Source organism: Crotalus tigris, unplaced genomic scaffold (assembly GCF_016545835.1).
Source record: "Crotalus tigris isolate CLP2741 ecotype Arizona unplaced genomic scaffold, ASM1654583v1 scf7180000020720.50494, whole genome shotgun sequence".
Taxonomy (NCBI): domain Eukaryota; kingdom Metazoa; phylum Chordata; class Lepidosauria; order Squamata; family Viperidae; genus Crotalus; species Crotalus tigris.
In genome coordinates this window covers 27965-44756 of record NW_024098148.1, presented here as the reverse complement: position 1 = coordinate 44756, position 16792 = coordinate 27965, and the positions used below count along the sequence as shown (strand labels likewise).

At 43.7% G+C, this 16792-nt stretch overlaps 1 protein-coding gene across 2 annotated transcripts; it reads right to left on the bottom strand.

The window, feature by feature from the left end:
• Positions 1-1572: 1572 nt before the first annotated feature.
• On the bottom strand, positions 1573-15987 carry LOC120319393 (CD209 antigen-like protein C). 2 transcript variants are annotated; one of them, XM_039368215.1, is made up of 8 exons: positions 15963-15987; positions 13175-13235; positions 10887-10973; positions 8340-8438; positions 6389-6475; positions 5516-5667; positions 3302-3408; positions 1573-2120 (listed from the first exon to the last, which is right to left on the bottom strand). In XM_039368215.1, exons 2-8 carry the CDS (start codon positions 13215-13217, stop codon positions 1967-1969), a joined length of 729 nt encoding a protein of 242 aa, XP_039224149.1. In that variant the 5' UTR covers positions 13218-13235; positions 15963-15987; the 3' UTR covers positions 1573-1966. The 2 variants fall into 2 exon arrangements, with proteins under 2 accessions (XP_039224149.1, XP_039224150.1); XM_039368216.1 differs by lacking the exon at positions 15963-15987 and having other exon boundaries at positions 13175-13250.
• Between the last annotated feature and the right edge of the window lie 805 nt (positions 15988-16792).

Sequence of the window (16792 nt, the reverse complement as noted above, 5' to 3'; positions counted from 1 at the left end):
TGTTTGTAATTATAAAAAATTTTTGTTTGGTTTGGTTTTATTATTTTTAAGAGAAGGATTTTTTGGTATGGAAAAAATGGATAGACTTTATATAATATAATTTGCTGCTCAAAGCACGAAGCTGAAAACACCAGCCTGAAGATGACGAATGGGACTTCGTCGAAACGTCGCCAAGACACTTCCAATTTTACGCGGGAGAAAACCCGAGCAACCAAAGACCTACATACAAATACCCGCGAAAACCTCAGAAAACATATATATATATATATATATATATATATATATATATATATATATATATATATATATATATATATTCAAAAGATAAAAACGAGCACCAGGAGGTAAAACAATTAAATGTTTAATAAATAAATAACCTAGCTTTCGATGGCTATATTGCTGCCATCATCGTCAGGGTATATATAAATTTAGTTTTTCAATAACTTACACCTAAAATTTATTATTATTAATTATTTTATAACTTGTTTAATTAATGTATTTAGATTTGCTTAGGATTTATATGTGTTTTAAGATTTTTTGAAAAATTTTAACTAAGCCTGTATTCAGCTCTGGGAAGGTTGGGGGAGGGTCTGGGAGGATTGGGGAGGTTGGGGGAGGGTATGGGAGGGTCGGGGGGGTTCGGGGAAGGGAATTGTTTTGTAAAACTTAAAAATTTTCAATAAAAAAAAAAGGAAGTTTGGGACAGTGCTCAAAAGCACCTGGGGTAGAAACCAGGAGGCAGAATAACAGAGTAACAGAGCTGAAAGGGACCTTTGAGATCTTCCAGTCCAACCCGCTGCTCAGGCAGGAGACCCTATATCATTTCAGATTTGCCTCCAGAAGCTGTGAATGCTCCAACACTGGAGGTTTTTAAGAAGAGACTGGACAGCCATTTGTCCAAAATGGTCTAGGGTTTCCTGCCTGAGCAGGGGGTTCGACTAGATGACCTCCAAGGTCCCTTCCAACTTTATTATTATTATTATGGATCATCGCACAGTCAGCCAGATGTTCAGACTGGATTTGGCATTTTGTCTACCTATCGAGTCCTTACCCAGGACCTGGGATAGGCAGATGTGGATGTTTGATGGTATTACAGGTATCGTCGCAGGATGGAAGCAGTTCCTAGTAAGGCCGCCTTTTGCAATTGACTAATAGCGAATTTGTCAATGCCGATGATGGTGTTCAAGTGGTGCTCCAGTTGTTTTGGGATTGCACCCAAGGCGCCTGTGACTATTGGTACTACCCTTGCTTGCTTTTGCCACAGTCTTTCTATTTCTATTTGGAGGTCTTTGTATTTTGTTATCTTCTCCAGTTCTTTCTCTTCTATTCTGCTGTCTCCAGGCACTGCCACGTCCACGATCCAGACTTTTTTGTCTTTCTTATCGACAATTGTTAAGTCTGGGGTGTTATGTTGCAGGTGCTTGTCTGTTTGAATTCTGAAGTCCCAGAGCAGTTTTTTTTTTATTATTATTATTATTATTATTATTATTATTATTATTATTATTATTATTATTACGTAGGTAGGTAGGCAAAAATCTCAGCTTCTCATCCAAGGTTGCCTAGCTGGTTCCTCAGATGCTGGAAGGGTCTTCTGGGCCAGGGATGCAGGCAATCTGGGAAGATTTTAGAACTTCAAATGCATGCATTTTGATCTCTTTTAATGCCAAGAAGTTGGATCAAAAGGATAGGGTGGTCTTTGGAGAAGGGGAGAATGAGGGGAAGCCAATGTTAATAATCTGGGTCCATCCTTGGCACCAGAACATGAGCTCGTGAGGTCTTCTGCTTCCCCAATTCACACAGAAATCTCTTTTCTAGCATGGGAGAAACTGGTTGGGAAAGCGTCCAAGCAACAGGGTGGCACTCTTTTTCTGCAAGGTAGTAACCGAAATGGCACAGCTCTTGATTTGGTGAAGAAAGAAAGCTTCACGGGTTGTTGCTTTGGCGTGGAGATTGGGGCAACCGTATCTTAAGATATCCAACGTGGATTTGCAGCCAGTCTACAAAGGGCATGTTTGGTTTGGTCGCAAGCAATGTTATTCCAACATTGCCCTTTACTGGTACAATCTTTTCCAATTTCGACACACAGGTTCCTTCCTTTTGGTGCTCCTCGTTTCCAGAAACTAAGAAGAGAAACAAGAAAAATACACAAGTGATCAGTCCAGGCTACCGAGCAACGCTTCCCTCTCTCTGTCAAAGCTGCAAGGGAAGTGCCATTGAATCCTTTCACGTCAACAGAATGTTGACATTGTGGATGCTAGTTACGATAAACCCTCGATGGGATGGGCCTTTACTTGGGCAGGGCTAAATGAGGACTGCCTGTATATATCTCCACCCCGGGCTATCCAAATGATGCCATAGATCAGTGTTTCTCAACCTTGACAATTTTAAGGCATGTGGACTTCAACTCCCAGAATTCCACAGCCAGCATTGCTGGCTGTGGAATTCTGGGAGTTGAAGTCCACATGCCTTAAAATTGTCAAGGTTGAGAAACACTGCCATAGATATACTTCTCTGGGTGTCTGGAGACTGGAGGTCTGTCTGGATGGGGAACAACCGGCTTTGATCCAACCTTTATGAGACTGAAGCTTCTTCTTCTTCTTCTTCTTCTTCTTCTTCTTCTTCTTCTTCTTCTTCTTCTTCTTCTTCTTCTTCTTCTTCTTCTTCTTCTTCTTCTTCTCCTTCTCCTTCTCCTCCTCCTCCTCCTCCTCCTCCTCCTTCTCCTTCTTCTTCTTCTTCTTCTTCTCCTCCTCCTTCTCCTTCTCCTTCTTCTTATCTGCAGCCGCACAAAAAAGTGCTGCTGAGTTTTGTCCCAACCAGTCCCTTAGATTTTGAAGCCACGATGTTCTTCTTCTGCCTGGACCTCGTTTGCCTTCCATCTTTCCCTGGAGGATTAAATGGAGTGTGCCGTATTTTTCTGGGTGTCGCATCACATGTCCAAAGTATTCTAATTTTCATTTTTTAATTGTTTTGATGATTTCCCTTGGCTTTCCCAGGCAGCTTATCACCTCCTCATTTCTGATCTTGTCAGCTCAGCTTATACGTAAATCCACATTTCAAATGCTTCTCGTCTCTTCAGGTGGCCTTCTGTCAGAGACCAACTCTCTACTCCACAGAGCAGGATAGAAAAAATATAGCATCTGCCAAGCCTGATTCTATGTGTGTGTGTGTGTGTGTATAATTTCTGCATTTCAGAAAAACAGAACTTTTTTTTTTTTAAAGCACAGATTTGGTGGGTAACAAATGCAAGCACAGCTCTTTGTGCCTGAGACATAAAGTGTTCTTTTCCCAAGAACAGACTTGCCCTTTTTTCAACGTTGAATTGTCATGAACCCAGGTCCAGCTTTTCTCCTTCCAAAGTCCAATCCACACACCAACTCTTGAGAATTGAGTCATAAATTCTGCAAAGTGCTGTAAAAAAAAAAAAAAGACAAAACTACTTTATTTGCTTACTTCGGTGCTTAAATCACACAATGAAGCCGCGGAACGGAAGTTGCCTTTAGAAGTTGAGCGTTGCTCCATCCCCGGAGGCTTTTAGGAAGAGATTGGACAGCTACTCGTCCGAAATAGTCAAAGGTCTCCTGCTTGATCAGGGGGCTGGACTAGAGGTCCCTTCCCGCTCTGTTCTGATGGATTGATTGATCACCATCATCATATGACGTGCTCGCGTGACATATTCTCAAAATGTCAATTATGCTGGGGAAGACCGGGAAACCAATAGTGAAAAAAGCAAGGTTCTACATTTAGGCAAGAAAAACCAAATGTACAGGTATAGGATAGGGCAGTGGTGGCGAACCTATGGCACGGGTGCCAGAGGCGGCACTCAGAGCCTTCTCTGTGGGCACGCACGCCATCGCCCCAGTCCTGGGCCTTCAGCTGATGTCAACGCTGCAAATATTGTATATTCTTGCTTTTGACAATATGCAGAACTGTTTGGTATTTTTAGAGTTAATTCAGAAGCCAGAAAAAAGGAAGGGAAGTGAATCTCTGCCCTCTGGGCTAATTGGAAGATGTGACTTGTGACTGCAAGATAAGGGAGGGGTTTAGCAAGAGAAGTGAGATGCCAGCAAGAGGAATTCAGATTCTGTGCCTGTAACAATAAAAGGCTTTAGGGTAATCATGCCTGGAAGTTCTTTGAAGTGTTTCATTAGTCAGAACCATGACAGCTGGGTTTTATAAAACCTTTTCGCTTTAGGCCTCTGCCGCCGTGTACAAAAAAAAAAAAAAAAGGTTCAATCAATCAGTCAATTTCAACTTCTCGCGGGGAAAAAAAAAGATCTTGCAAAGTTGGAATTGATTGATTGAACTTTTTAGTCCCACCCAGTCTGCCGTTACCACCACAGCCACGCCCACCCAATGAGCCAGGCCCACCCAATGGGCCACACCCACCTGGCACCCGATGATGCATAAGTGGGTTTTGGGTTGCAATTTGGGTCCTCGGTCTCTAAAAGGTTCGCCATCACCGGGATAGGGGGTACCTTGCTCAATAGTAGTAACTGTGAGAGGGACCTCGGCGTCCTAGTGGCCGATCCCTTAAAATGAGCCAGCTGTGTGCTGCAACTGCCAAAAAGGCCAACACAGGGCTAGGCTGCATTAACAGAGGGAGAGAGTCAAGATCACGTAAAATATTAATACCACTTTACAAGGTCTTGGTAAGGCCACACTTGGAATACTGCATCCAGTTTTGGTCACCGTGATGTAAAAAAGGCTAAAGCATATAAGGAACGGCTGCTGGAATTAGGTATGTCTAGTCCAGTGATGGCGAACCTTTTAGAGACCGAGTACCCAAACTGCAACCCAAAACCCACTTATGTATCATTGGGTGCCGGGTGGGCATGTCCCATTGGGTGGGTGTGGCCCGTTGGGTGGGCGTGGCTGCAGTGGTAGGTAGACTAGGTGGGCTTAAAAGTTCAATCAATCAATTCCAACTTTGTGAGATCTTTTTTTTCTCCCGTGAGGTTGAAATTGATTGATTGATTGAACCTTTTTTTTTTTGCATACAGTGGCGGAGGCCTAAAGTGAAAAGGTTTTATAAAACCCAGCTGAAGGCCTAGGACTGTGACGACGGCGTGCGTGCCCACAGAGAGGGTTCTGTGTGCCACATGTGGCATGTGTGCCATAGGCTCGCCACCACGGGTCTAGTCTAATGAAGAGAAGGACGAGGGGGGATGTGATAGCAGTCTTCCAATATCTCAGGGGCTGCCCCAAAGAAGAGGGAGTGAAGCTATTCTCCAAAGCGCCTGAAGGCAGGATAAGAAGCAGCGGATGGAAACTCATCAAGGAGAGAAGCAATCTGGAAATAAGGAGAAACTTCCTGACAGTGAGAACAATTAATCAGTGGAACAACCTGCCTCCAGAAGCGGTGAGTGCTCCAACACTGGAGATTTTTAAGAAAAGAGTGGACAGCCATTTGTCTGAAATGGCATAGGGTTACCTGCCTTAGCAGGGGGTTGGACTTGATGACCTCCAAGGTCCCTTCCAACTTTATTATTATTAATTATCATTACCTTCTACTTACTTCTGTCTTGAGGTCAAGTATAGGAGCCAAAACAGAGTCCAGGTCTTTACATTCCAGGATGGCTTCAGGAAATATCATGGTTGATTCAGAAATATAATAGAGGTGGCCTTCAAAACCTTTCCAGCCTGATTCTTTTTTCTCTTTTATCATTTCTTTCAGCCATGCGAAGGGTGACCCCGGAAGGGGAGAAAATAAATGAAAAAAAGGGATTTATCAAGTGCAGCTTCTTTTTTTCCTTTATTTTTTTCATTGTATTGACATAAATCTAAAGGAATAAATTTGGCAATGGAGTAGAAAGCATTTAGGTTAAAATAACAGAAAGAAGAAATGGAGCTAGTGTTCAACTTATAACCAGAGGGGAGGGGAGGGTGGAGAGGAGGGGAGACGGACAGAAAAGGGAGAAGGGAGAGAGTGGGGAGGAAGAAGGGGAGAGAGGGGGAAGGGAGAGAGGGAGAAGGGGAGGGGAGAGGAAAGAGGGGGAGAGGGAGAAAGGGAAGAGGAAAAGGGAGAGGAGGGGAAGGGAGAGGAAAAAGGTGAGGGGAGAGGGAGAAAGGGAACGGGAGAGGGAGGAAAAGGAGGGGAGAGGGGGTGGAAGAAGAGGAGAGGGGGAAGAGGGAGAGGAAGAAGGTGAGGGGGAGGGAAAGGAGGAGGGGAGAGGAAGAGGGGAAGGGAGAGGAGAGGAAGAAGGGGAGGGGGAGAGAGAAGGACTGAGTGAGAGAAGCTAGGTGAGAATAGCAATTTACTCACAGGCTGAACGGCAGACAAGAGAAGGAATGTAAATCAAACAAAGTCTTTTTCCCAGCTTCCCCCTTGACCCCAGTTGTTCTGCACACAGGAGTAGCCTATTCCTGTAAGTCACTCATAGTAACATACCAATGCTTTCTTCTATCTCTTCCATTTCCTTGAGAGAGAATTCCAGTTCTTTCACTAAGGCAATAGCTACACCCAGTACAGTTGTATCTAAACCGTTGGGGAAAAAGTTCAAGTCAGGAGACTTCGCTATCGACTTTTGGGTTTCCCACCCTCATCCATTTATACTTATATTTATACTACATTTATACTGTTTAAACTATATTTATAGCCTGGATTACAAACTATAAAGACTACAACATTTTTAAAGGAAAGAACCTCTTCCAGTCTGATAACAAACTTCCATTTTTCTAGAATCTTTTACACCAACTACAGTACAAGCTGGTCTTTCTTTCTTTCTTTCTTTCTTTCTTTCTTTCTTTCTTTCTTTCTTTCTTTCTTTCTTTCTCTCTCTCTCTCTCTCTCTCTCTCTCTCTCTTTCTCTCTCTCTTTCTCTCTTTCTTTCTTTCTCTCTCTTTCTTTCTCTCTCTCTCTTTCTCTCTTTCTCTCTCTCTCTTTCTCTCTCTCTTTCTTTCTCTCTCTCTCTCTTTCTCTCTCTTTCTTTCTCTCTCTCTCTCTCTCTCTCTCTCTCTTTTTCTTTCTTTTACTCTCAGTTCAGATAATATTTTTTTTCTTTTCCGCTGAGATTTTACTTTTCATCTTTTATTCATCTGTCATTTTTAAACGCACCTGGGGATCGCAAACTCTATCCAGAGGGCAACCTCACTTGCATTTAACTTCTACGTCAACGTTAGCCACAGGAGGGACCAAAAAGAGAACTAAAATCTCCTAGAACTGAGGAGAAATTTCCTGACAGTGAGAACAATTTATCAGTGAAAGGGCTTTTGCCTCCAGAAGTTGTGGGTTGTTCCATCCCTGGAGGTTTTTAGAAAGAGATTGGACAGCCATTTGTCCCGAATGATAGGGTCTCCTGCTTGAGCAGGGGGTTGAAGACCTCCAAGATCCCTTCCAAGTCTGCTAGTCTGTTATTCTATCAAAGGTGATCAATGAGGAAGGGATCAGCCGTCTGGGAAAGCCAAGGGAAACCATCAAAACAATTACAAAATGAAAGTTAGAATATTTTGGACATGTGAGGCGACACCCAGAAAAATACGGCACGCTCCATTTAATCCTCCAGGGAAAGATGGAAGGCAAATGAGCTCCAGGCAGAAGAAGAATATCGTGGCTTCAAAATCTCAGGGACTGGTTGAGACAAAACTCAGCAGCCCTTTTTCGTGCGGCTGCTGATAAAAACAGGATCGCCAACATATTTGTTCATATTAGTAAAGTTGGAAGGGACCTTGGAGGTCATCTAGTCCAACCCCCTGCTCGGGCAGGAGAACCTACACCATTTTGGACAAGTGGCTGTCCAGTCTCTTCTTAAAAACTTCCAGTGTTGGGGCATTTACTGCTTCTGGAGGCAAGCTGTTCCACTGATTAATTGTTCTCACTGTCAGGAAGTTTCTCCTTAGTTCTAGGTTGCTTCTCTCCTTGATTAGTTTCCACCCGTTGCTTCTTGTCCTGCCTTCAGGTGCTTTGGAAAATAGCTTATTCCCTCTTCTTTATGGCAGCCCCTGAGATATTGGAATACTGCTATCATGTCCCCCCTTGTCCTTCTCTTCGTTAAACTAGACATACCCAATTCTAGCAACCGTTCCTTATATGTTTTACCCTCCAGTCCCCTAATCATTTTTGTTGCTCTTCTCTGTACTCTTTCTAGAGTCTCAACATCTTTTTTGCATCGTGGTGACCAAAACTGGATGCAGTATTCCAAGTGTGGCCTTACCAAGGCATTGAAGAGTGGTATTAATACTTCACGTGATCTTGATTCTATCCCTCTGTTACGTCCGATAACGGATAGGGCACAAGAAGAAGATAGTCCTCTGATACTGCTTGGATACTACTGGGGGGGGGGGGAAATCAGACTGTGCTCTTTCCAAAGAGGGTGACATTCTGCCTGCGATTCATCACTTACCGTTCATTTCTTCCTTGGTTTGATTTTGAGCAGTCAGAAATGATCGAATTGTCTCCATAGCTTGAATTGTTTGAGTGATTCTATTTAAGTGAACATAATCTAATGCAGAAAAGGGGGGGGGGAAGAGAGAGAAAGAGAGAGGAGACAGTTGAGCAACTCTGCTTTTTTATACACTTCATCCCAACTAACCCCCCCCCCCAAGCCTGCAAGCCTTAGTTGTGCCTCATATTCTCAAACCTGTCTGGAACCTGCAGAATACAATTAAGTGAGGTGACGCATTGAGGACATGTGCAAAAACCTAGTGCCTGACCACTTCATCCAGAAGCAGAAATCCAAGGTCAGAATGAAGACTTTTATTTCTCAGCTGGGACTAGGAGTCGATATGTGAATAAAATTGGACCTCTTGAAGAATAAGCAAGGTTTTTCTGCTTCCTGCATGCAGCATGTGGTTCTTAGTAAGTTTCACAGCAGGGTTAGATGTTTGACTGCAGTTGTTAACTTTTCTGGGCACCTACAATTGAGTAACAGAGTTGCAAGGGACTGGGGGGGGGGGAAATCTTCCAGTCCAATCCTCTGATCCAGCAGGAGACCCGAATGTATTCTGGACAAATGCCTGTCCAGTCTCATCTTGAAAACCTCCAGTGATGGAGGACCCAGAAATTCTGAAGGCAAGCCGTTCCGTTGATTAACTGTTCTAAATATCAGGACATTCCTCCTTAGTTCTAGGTTAGGTCTCTCCTTGACTAGTTTCCATCCGTTGCTTCTTGTCCTGCCCGCAGGCGCTTTGGAGAATAGCTTGACTCCCTCTTCTTTGGGGCAGCCCCTGAGATACTGGAAGGCTGCTGTCGTGTCCCCCCTCGTCCTTCTCTTCATTAAACTAGACATACCCAATTCCTGCAACCGTTCCTTATATGTTTTAGCCTCCAGTCCCCTAATCATCTTTGTTGTTCTTCTCTGCACTCTTTCCAGAGTCTCAGCATTTATTTTATATCGTGGGGGTGACCCAAATGGGACTCAGTATTCCAAGTGTGGCCTTACCAAGGCGTTGTAAAGTGATATTAACACTTGGCATGATCTTGACTCTATCCCTCTGTTAATGCTGCCTAGGACTGCGTTGCCGTTTTTGGCTGCTGCAGTAACACAGCTGGCTCACAGTTAAGGGATCATCCACAAGGACTCCGCAGATCCCTCTCACAGTTACTGCTGTGGATCCAGATACCACCTATTCTATATCTACTGCATATATTTGATTTTTCTTGCCTAAATGTAGAACCTTGCTTTTCTCATCATTGAATTTCGTTGAGAAGCTCACAGGGATATTGGTTGAGAAGCTTTCTGACGCCTCTTCCAACTGTTAGAATCTCTGTTTTTTGAGGCTAAAGGGTGGGAAATTTGTAGAAATAATAATAATAATAATAATAATAATAATAATAATAATAATAATAATAATAATAATAATAATGTCAATTGCAAAAGGCGGCCTTACTAGGAACTGCTTCCATCCTGCGATGATACCTGTAATACCATCAAACATCCACATCTGCCTATCCCAGGTCCTGGGTAAGGACTCGATAGGTAGACAAAATGCCAAATCCAGTCTGAACATCTGGCTGACTGTGCGATGATCCACAATAATAATAGTAAAGTTGGAAGGGACCTTGGAAGTCATCTAGTCCAACTCCCTGCTCAGGCAGGAAACCCTATACCATTTCGGACAAATGGCTGTCCGGTCTCTTCTTAAAAACTTCCAGTGTTGGAGCATTCACCACTTCTGGAGGCAGGTTGCTCCACTGATTAAATGTTCTCACTGTCAGGAAGTTTCTCCTTAGTTCTAGGTTGCTTCTCTCCTTGATTAGTTTCCATCCGTTGCTTCTTGTCCTGCCTGTCCACTTTACTTATATAAGCAAAAGAAGAAAGACATGAACAAGTCCTTTAGAAATTGTTCCACGAGGTTAGCATAGCTTGTGCAGCATTGCTAAACACCAAAGTGATTGGAGCAACTGTGGAGGGCCATTCAGGTCCGCAGAACACATGGAATGAATGCTTAAATCAGTAACAAGTCATAATTCCTGCTCAACTCAGGCAAGGCAACGTCTGGAATGGTCTAGGGCAGGGGTAGGCAACCTTGGCTCTTTTATGACTGGTGGACTTCAACTCCCAGAATTCCTCAGCCAGCATGGCTCATCTTGGGAACCTCTCCCTTTCCCCTCAGCGTGGCTGGCTCAGGAATTCTGGGAGTTGAAGTCCACCAGTCATAAAAGAGCCAAGGTTGCCTACCCCTGGTAGGATCTCCTTCTTTGAGCAGGAGGTTGGACTAGAAGACCTCTGAGGTCTCTTCCAACTCTGCTATTCTGTTATTCTGACTCAAAGGACTTAACCTAGACTGATCCTTTTCCACACGGAAGAAAAGATTGGCCAAAAGTACTCTGAGGTTGCCTGCCCCAGGCTGGGGATGATGGAGAACAATATTCCAAGAGGCCGAAAGAGCAGTTGGTTAGGAAAAGCTGCTCTGAAGTTTTGTTTTTCCTGCCACAGCGTTGAACTTACACAGAGTACACAAGATGAGAGACGAAATGAACATGAGTGTGGAAGCCCAGAGAATAACAGCTGTTTTGGTATCAAAGGTTGATTTCCCTAGAAGTGTAAGAAGGAAAGAGCATTTTCAGGCAAACAAGCAAAACAACAACCTCACCAGCACCTCGGTCTGCCCCCACCTCACCTCAGCCCAGTGATGGTTCACAAAGCCATAAAGTTGTGATTTTAGAACAGAAGCAAAAGCCTCACAAATGGGGTCATGCGGTCACTGAAAATGAGGGGTGGTTGCTGAGCACCTGAAATGCAGCCACCTCGACTATGAGGCACCAGCAATTTAGAAGCAAGTGTCATAAGTAGCTTTTGGGCCGTGGTGGCGAACCTATGGCACACGTGCCACAGGTGGCACGCAGAGCCCTCTCTGTGGGCACGCGCGCCGTCACCCCAGTCCTAGACCTTCAGCTGGGTTTTATCAATCAATTTCAACTTCTCGCGGGGAAAAAAAAGATATCTCAAAGTTGCAATTGATTGATTGAACTTTTCAGTCCCACCCAGTCTGCCGTTACCACTGCAGCCATGCCCGGCCAATGGGCCACGCCCACCCAATGGGCCACACCCAGCCAATGGGCCATGCCCACCCAGTGGGCCACACCCACCCAATGGGCCATGCCCACCTGGCACCCGACGATATCTGAGTGGGCTTTGGGTTGCAGTTTGGGCACTTTGTCTCTAAAAGGTTCGCCATCACTGCTTTTGGGTGATTTGTTGTCACTTCAAATGGTCGCTACATGACCAGTTGTAAGTCGAGAACTCCCTGTAGTCCTTTTCTTTACACTCCTGGAATTTGCACGATTGCTCTGTGTCACAATGAGCAGCAGACAGCAACACCCATTTTTTTAAAAAAAGGAAGCAGCTCCATCTCCTGGCCACTGTTACAATCCCCCTTGGATGCCTCTGTTTCGCTCTGTCAAAGGATGATGGGAGGGGTCTTCTTTGGAGCAAAGGAAGGGTTTAGGGATTCGAACCAGCACAGCAACTCCTTGGCTTCCAATAAATTTAATTTTGTACGCCGCCCTGAGTCCCTTGGGATTGGGCGGCATATAAATAAAATTAAATAAATAAATAAAGCAAAATATTTGTAGCTCAGGGTTGAACCATTCTCTCTGATGGTTTTCTGACAGATGTTTCATTATCCAACTAGGTAATGCCATCAGTTCTAGAAGGGAGTGGGGTTTGTAGAGAGGAGGAGGATTGTGGGATCCTTGGCGCTCCCTGAATTTGGCTGTTTTCTTGCAGATGTTTCCTTACCCAACTAGGTAACATCATCAGTGCTGATGAGAATATTTGTAGCTCAGGGTTGAACTGTGCGGTCCTTGGTGCTCTCTCAGCTCCATCGTTTCCTTGCAGATGTTTCATTATCCAACTAGGTATCATCTTCATTGCTAGAAGGAAGTGGGGTTGGAGGAGGAGGGAGAGGAGGACAAGGAGGAGGACGAGGACTGTGGGGTCCTTGGTGTTCTCTGAGCTTGGTGGTTTCCTTACAGACATTTCATGACTAAACTAGGTAATATCATCACTGCGAGAAAGGAGTGGTGGTGGTGGTGGTGGTGGTGGTGGTGAAGGAGGAGGAGGAGGAGGAGGATGACTGTTAAAACCTTGAAATTCTCTGGGTTTGCTTGTTTTCTTGTAGACATTTCAGGACCCAACTAGGTAACATCATCAGTGCTAGTAGGGAGTGAGTTTGTTCCCAATTTATACTTTAGAGTAGTGGTTTTCAGCCTTTTCTCACTACGGACCCCCTTTAAATACCTTTTGTGGCCACAGACCATGGCAACAGACCCCAGGACTCAAAATTGAAATCATAACATTTCTTCAAGTCTTTTTAGACCCCCATGATGACATCACGGACCTCCAGGGGTCTGCTGACCACAGATTGGGAACCACCGTTCTAGAGGATATCCTTGTCAGTGTTGGTGGGACTAGCAAGCCACTAGTATATGAATTGAGAGCAAACCCCAGTCCCTACTGGCACTGATTATGTTGTATAGTTGGGTAATGAAACATCTACAAGAAAACAACCAAGCTCAGAGAGCACCCAGGACCCCTCACTTGTTCATTTCCCAGGCTGGCAGGGATCTCTGCACATGTTTAGAGAGGAGACAATAAAGCAAAGTAATACTTTGAGACACATTAGCCCTTGACCTTCACTGAGAACTGAAAACCCAGGATGTTGTTTTTTCTTTCCTCTCTCCCCACCCTCTTTATTCTTCCTTTATGCAACAACAAGTTGGGCAACAACACACCTTTGGTTTCAACATCTTCGTCTGACTCCTCACCGTCCTCCATTGTACCATTTTATTTCCTCTGCATAAAGACAAAATATTTGAAAGCATTGAAATGCACCTGACAAAGATCACATTCTCATGTCTTTCTTTGATGAATTTATAAGGTCTTCACTGCATTGGACTAGAAGAGCTCCAAGGTCCCAACTCTGCTATTCTCTTATTCACTTGTGCTTCAAATGGCAACTCTTCTTGAAGAGATCATAGGTCAGTAGTTTCCCATAGAATTGGGTGCTAGGAGCCAAAGGAAATCATACTCTCAACTGCAGTGGACTCTTTTAGAAGACTTAAGTTTGCTAGCCGCACTTTCGAATAACTTTCAGAAATTGCATATTTAACTATCATAAAGGCATTAGAGATCTTCAAAACAACAAGTTTAAAAAGCTACCTGGTGAGTTAATCTTTGTTCTTGAATAAAAGAAAAATCAATTATGAGCTCAACAACTTGAAGAATTAGAAATGAATGATAAAAAAGCTAAATAAGAATTTAATAAAGTTATAAATGAATTAAGGGACTACACAATATGGAATATTAGGTTCTTTGCCTTAACATTTTGGAAGCAATTTTATAAATAAACAGCACCTTTATGGGAATTAATTTGTTTAGAATAGCCCAAGTCAAAGCAAAATAGAGAGAGAGAATTTATGATTTCAGAAATTGAACACTAGAGGAGACTAAATATTCCAGGCATAAAGAGAAATGGGAGAAAAAGTAAAAAGTCAGCATCTTGTCTTTGATCAGGAATGAATCCTGTGAAATGATGGGAAATGCTATGATGTTTAAAATACTTCAGGAGATTTTTGAAGAACGGGAGCCAAGAACAGCAGCTTCAGCAACAGCAATGATGCCTGCTTCTATAAATCGATTGTGTTCAGAGGATATGTTAAAAAGAAATCACTGAAAGAGAACATTCTAGAACAGGGGTTCTCAACCTTGGCAACTTTAAGACTTGTGGACTTCAACTCCCAGAATTCCTCAGCCAGCTTTGCTGGCTGAGGAATTCGGGGAGTTGAAGTCCACAAGTCTTAAAGTTGCCAAGGTTGAGAACCCCTGTTCTAGAAGATTTACAAGGTAAAGAAATGAATCAAATTGCTGATGTTTCTACATCAGAACACAAAGAATTTGCAGAAATACTGAAAAAAAAAAATTTTTTTTAAAATATGAGACAGCGAAAACAAAGTGTACAGTAAATGACAAGCCGGGTGTCAATTCTCCTGGCTTAACTAGATAGGAAACAAGGCTAGATGATCTAATTCTAGTTTATTTGAAGGCTAAATTAGTACAAAGTTTCTGCCACCACTTTTTCCTGCCTGAGAAATTAGGGAGGGCCCTTCCTCAGTTTCTTCTTCTGCCCGTAAAGCAACCTGGGGCTCCTGTGTCTCTTCTCTGATTGTTTCCTAGGTAGCATTTCTTCCCCTTGTCCCCCCAACTTCATGCCCATATTAAATTGCGCCAAGAGATAGATCTGGGTATGGATTTTCTTTTATAGGACCTAGAAAAGAAGGGGTTAAGCCAGTGGTTCTCCACCTGTGGGTCGGGACCCCATTTGGGGTCGAATGACCATTTCACGGGGGTCGCCAAACCACGCTGTCCGCCATTGTTTTCCCTTTTCCCTAGCTGTCCTACTCCCTCTTATTGGTGGCCACGCCCACTTGGGGGTCACCACAACATGGGGAACTGTATTATGGGGTCACGGCATTAGAAAGGTTGAGAACCACTGGGTTAAGCCCTGAAGAAAGCTTTGAGATGGAAATAAGAAAAAGGGAAGGGAGATCAAATCCAATGATATCAGCTGCATGAACTAAAGATTAATATTGCTAGGAACAAAAGAAAAGAATACAGAGTTAGTTCACTTGACCAAGGTGAAAATAAGACATGTCAGTATAAATCTGGAGCTCCTTATTATTATTATTATTTTGCTGAAATGCAAATTGGTGCAGATGATATGAGAAGCCTTCTCCAACCCAACATCCTCCAAGGGTTTGGCTGCCCCGAATCTCTGATCAAACAGGGCAGTGTGACCGCAGGTGGGGACTGCAGCCAAGAAATTAAAAGACGCTTGACCCTGGGGAGGAAAGCTATGGCAAATCTAGACAGCATACTAAAAAGCAGAGACATCACCCTGCCAACAAACATACGCATTGCCAAGGCTATGGTTTTCCCAGTTGCAATGTATGGCTGTGAAAGTTGGACCCTAAGAAAGGCTGAGTGCCAAAGAATGGAGGCCTTTGAACTCTGGTGCTGGAGAAGACTCCTGCGAGTCCCCTGGACTGCAAAGCGATCAAACCGGTCAGTCCTAGAGGAGATCAATCCCAACTGCTCTTTAGAAGGCCAGATCCTGAAGTTGAAACTCAAATACTTTGGCCACCTAATGAAAAGGAAGGACTCACTGGAGAAGAGTCTGATACTGGGAAAGATGGAGGGCAAGAGAAGAAGGGGACGACAGAGAACAAGGTGGCTGGATGGAGTCACTGAAGCAGTAGGCGTGAGCTTAAATGGACTCCAGAAGATGGTAGAGGACAGGAAGGCCTGGAGGAACGTGGCCCATGGGGTCACGATGGGTCGCAACTAACAACAACAGAAGACACCCAGGCTGCCTCCTAAGGCTCACAAGTAGGGTGAGGCTATTTCCTTCCTGTATGTCATGGGAAGAGAACTAAAGGTCTTTGCACAAAACTCGTCTTCCCCATCCACCGGGGCCTATGAGGATATGTTAGTGGTGAATGTAGCTTAACTCAGTTTCTTCACCTTCCTGCTGCAGCATCCCTCTGACAGGTGCCACCCACTTCTCCTTTGATGCCAAACCTTCCAGAACCCTCCCACTCAACCATTGTTTGATTGGCTGCTTACCAGTCTCTCTGTCAGCATTCCACACATGAAACAACTTTAGGCAAACACTCCTTTGGGTGTATGTATGTATGTATGTATGTATATTATATATAAAACCCTCATTATTTCATGTCAGGTTTCCATTTTTAATCATGCTTCCATGGGAATCAAGAAGTAAGGGTCACTCTAATCTTTCTAAGCTCTGCAGAGGGCAGCTGATGGGAGGGACATAAATATATGTGTGTGAAGTGACAGATGATAGACAGACAGACAGACAGACAGATAGATAGATAGATCTGAAAATAATAACAAGAGATTATAAACAGCTAGGGAAAAAAGCTTAGGAGCACAAGTGGTATTTTCATCTATACTTCCAACAAAAGGCCAACATCCAATCTTCTTCTTCTTGTGCCATATCCGTTATTGGACATTGGCGATCATGTTGGTGATCCTGTTTTTATCAGCAGCTGCACAAAAAAGTGCTGCTGAGTTTTGTCCAAACCAGTCCAATGAGGGAGCAAATTTTTTTTAGAAATGAACCACTTGCTTAAAAAACTGCTGTTGTCCACAGAACTTTGGCTTCCTAGACCATGGTCTGCATTACCTAGATGAAGGGCAAGGGATGGATTGGCAAGGGATGGACTGCACCTCACAAGAATGGAAAGAATATATTCAGAAAACAAGTGGCTCATCTTATCAAAAGGACTTTAAGCTAAAATTGTGGGGGGAGGGGAGCAAACTTAACAACC

Coding starts and splice junctions, on each gene's coding strand:
- LOC120319393 (XM_039368215.1), bottom strand. CDS start 13,217: ATGGAGGACGGTGAGGAGTCAGACGAAGATGTTGAAACCAAAG. Junction 10,974..13,174: donor CGAAGATGTTGAAACCAAAG/GTGTGTTGTTGC, acceptor TTACACTTCTAG/GGAAATCAACCTTTGATACC. Junction 5,668..6,388: donor AGAGATAGAAGAAAGCATTG/GTATGTTACTAT, acceptor CATGGCTGAAAG/AAATGATAAAAGAGAAAAAA.